Source organism: Palaemon carinicauda, chromosome 14 (assembly GCF_036898095.1).
Source record: "Palaemon carinicauda isolate YSFRI2023 chromosome 14, ASM3689809v2, whole genome shotgun sequence".
NCBI lineage: Eukaryota > Metazoa > Arthropoda > Malacostraca > Decapoda > Palaemonidae > Palaemon > Palaemon carinicauda.
In genome coordinates this window covers 108,451,051-108,454,369 of record NC_090738.1, presented here as the reverse complement: position 1 = coordinate 108,454,369, position 3,319 = coordinate 108,451,051, and the positions used below count along the sequence as shown (strand labels likewise).

Genomic DNA, 3,319 nt, shown 5'->3' with positions numbered 1-3,319 from the left:
GTGAGGACAGGAAAAAAGAAAAATAGAATATTTCAAGAACAGTAAGAACATTAAAATAAATATCTCATATATAAACTATAAAATGTTTTACGAAACAAGAGGAAGAGAAATAATATAGAAATGTGTGCTCGAGTGTACCCTCAAGCAAGAGATCTCTAACGCAAGACAGTGAAAGACCATGGTAAAGAGACTATGGCACTACTCAAGACCAGAGAACAATGATTTGATTCTGGAGTGTCCTTCTAGAAGAGCCGCTTACCATAGCTAAAGAGTCTCTTCTACCCTTACCAAGAGAAAGGTGGCCACTGACCAATTAGTGCAGTAACCCCTTGAGTGAAGAAGAATTGTTTGGTAATCTGTGTTGTCAGGTGTATGAGGGCAGGGGAGAATATGTAAAGAATAGGCCAGACTAATCAGTGTGGATGTGTAGGCAAAGAGAAAATTAACTGTAACCAGAGAGAAAGATCCAATGTAGTACCATCTGGCCAGTCAATGGACCCCATAACTCTCTAACGGTAGTATCTCAACGAGTGGCTGGATGGCGGCTGATAATATACTTGTATACATATACTGTACATACATAGACACGCGTGTTCACACATAGACACACGCCCAGACCTGCACCGCTTCGCTTTGAATGTTCAATGTTGGCCTCTAGAGGGCGATGCTTACAGCTTCAGACGTTATTAGCTTCCCTTAGTTCTTTTCCCTGTGAACAATCGGGGTTCTGTCAACTAACTTTTTCGGGGAAGCTTTAGGTCGCAGATATCAATACAGTGTTGGTTTATTGCCCCCTGATTTCTGTGAGCCAGCATACGTCTTTGGAGTGTCGTTGAAGTGTGTCCACTGTAGTCTTTTCTGTGAGATATACACATCTCCTCCTGGCATGAAAACTTATAGACTACGTTTGTACATGCTTCCATCCATCCTCAGGGGCGGTACTGCTCCTCAAGAGCCGCAGTTAGGTTGGGCTTGCTATATATTCTAAGTATTACCTTCCGATAAGAGGCTTTGGGAGCAACACCTTGATTGATGATACCTCGCAATGTCCGGCTTTCATCTTTGTAAGCCAATCCAAAGCTAATTTGGTGGTAAATGATCAGGTGATATATGTGTATACATGTATCTTTAAGTATTTATATATGTGTGTATATCTGTTTGCATATATATATATATATATATATATATATATATATATATATATATATATATATATATATATATATATATATATATATATATATATGCATGAATGTGCAATTACGCATGTATACACACACACACACACACATATATATATATATATATATATATATATATATATATATATATATATATATATATATATATATATATATGTATATATATATATATATATATATATATATATATATATATATATATATATATATATATATATATACAGTGAAATCTCTACATACGATCTAAATTCGTTCCAGGAACTGCTTCATATGTTAAAACAATCGTATGTTGGGGCAAATATTCCCATAAGAATTCATTGTAATTTGTATATTTCGCTCCACAGCCCGAAAACCTATGATAACTCCTTAAACAAATTGCTACATATAATTAAACAAAACAATAATACAATTGCTTTATACAGAAAGATGTAAAAAAAAGAATGATTATAAAGAAATAATAAATAAATTAGGGGTTTATATTGTCACCTTACCTTAGAGACAGGCCAACGCAGGTGTAGGAATTGCTACGCTGGAGGAGACGGACGGTCGGCGAGGAGGTAGAGATGGTGACTGCGATAACGTACCATAACTTACTCTAACTTACAGTAAGTGAACTTTAACCTAACTTAGCTTATTTTTTTTTTACATTTTTTTTTACATTTTTTTCTTTTTTATTTTTGATTTTCATCACTTTCACTCAATTCAGTCTTTATTTTCTTTGCTTCACTTTCTTTCTCTTCATTAGGATCACTAGACCGCTTCGTAGATTTTTTTAAAGAAACTATCGAGAGAAAGTTGCTTGCTACGTCTTTTCAGAATTTTTCTGAAATGGGTTAAACAAACATCATCGAATTGAGAAACTGCACGGCAAACCTGAAGTTTCTGTGGGTAATGCTTATCGATTAAAGCAACCACATGTTGATGATATGCCAACATCTGTTTTATTTCAGCCAAACTTAAGGTGTGATCTACCTCCTCGATGTCCTCCGACTCACTTAACTGCGCTTGGAACTCATCATTCTGCAAGGCATGCAGCTCCTTGAGTTCTTTGGTGGTGAGCTCTTCATGATGCTCCTTGACAAGTTCGGTGATGTCATCTTCATTGACCTCAAGACCCATGGACTTGCCAAGGGATACAATCTCTTCTACGTCTTCCTCTACGGCAAGCACAGGTTCAGGCTCGGGGCCAAAACCTTCAAAATCTCTTGGAGAAACAGCATCAGTCCAAAGTTTCTTCCAAGCTGAATTCAGTGTCCGACGAGTTACTCCCTCAAGCAGTGTAAGATATTGAAATGGCTCCTCCAAAATTCACGCAAAGTCAAGTTGGTGCTTTGCGTGACACTAAAGCACTGCTTAAATAAGTGCTTGGTGTAGAGCTTCTTAAAATTAGAGATGACTTGCTAGTTCATGGACTGGAGGATAGGGGTGGTGTTCGGTGAAAGATACAGAACTCTGATGAATTTGAAGTGGTCGATGATATCATCTTCAAGTCCTGGGGGTTGAACGGTAGTATTATCCAAGCAAAGCCAGCACTTGAAAGGCAAATTCCTCTCCTGAAGGTACTTCTTGACAGCAGGGCCAAAAACTAGGTATACCCATCCAACAAAGAAATACCCAGTAACCCAAGCCTTAGAATTAGCAAGCCACAAAATAAGCAGCATGTCCTTATTGATTCCATGTGCCTTAAATGCACTAGGTTTTTCAAAATGATAAACCAAGAACGGCTTTAGTTTGCAGTTCCCACCGGTGTTGGCACATAGGGCAAGAGTCAACCGATCTTTCTTAGGCTTATGTCAAGGCATTTTTTTCTCTTCGGCGGTGATGTTTGTTCGACTAGGCATCTTTTTCCAAAACAGACCGGTTTCATCACAATTGAAAACTTGCTGCTCTACGTAGCCTTCATCCTCCACGATCTTTTCAAATTTCTTAACAAAATCGTTAGCAGCCTTGGTGTCCAAACTTGAAGCCTCTCCGTGCCAAACAAGTGAATGAATTTCGGTCCGTCTCTTAAATTTCTCGAACCAACCGCGAGACACCTTGAATTCCTCCATTGTAGGATCGGTTGAACTCTCCCCCCACGTCATGCCCCAGAGCCCGCCTCCTTCAAGTCACAATAG

The 3,319-nt window shown here is 38.3% G+C and overlaps 1 protein-coding gene across 1 annotated transcript in view; it reads right to left on the bottom strand.

Annotated features, from left to right (window-relative positions):
* Positions 1–3,282: 3,282 nt before the first annotated feature.
* LOC137652918 (putative CENPB DNA-binding domain-containing protein 1) overlaps positions 3,283–3,319 on the bottom strand; it is a 390-nt gene continuing 353 nt past the window's right edge. The window contains exon 1 of the mRNA XM_068386314.1: positions 3,283–3,319. This exon is cut by the window's right edge and continues 353 nt beyond it. Within this exon, the coding sequence (XP_068242415.1) occupies positions 3,283–3,319 (37 nt within the window).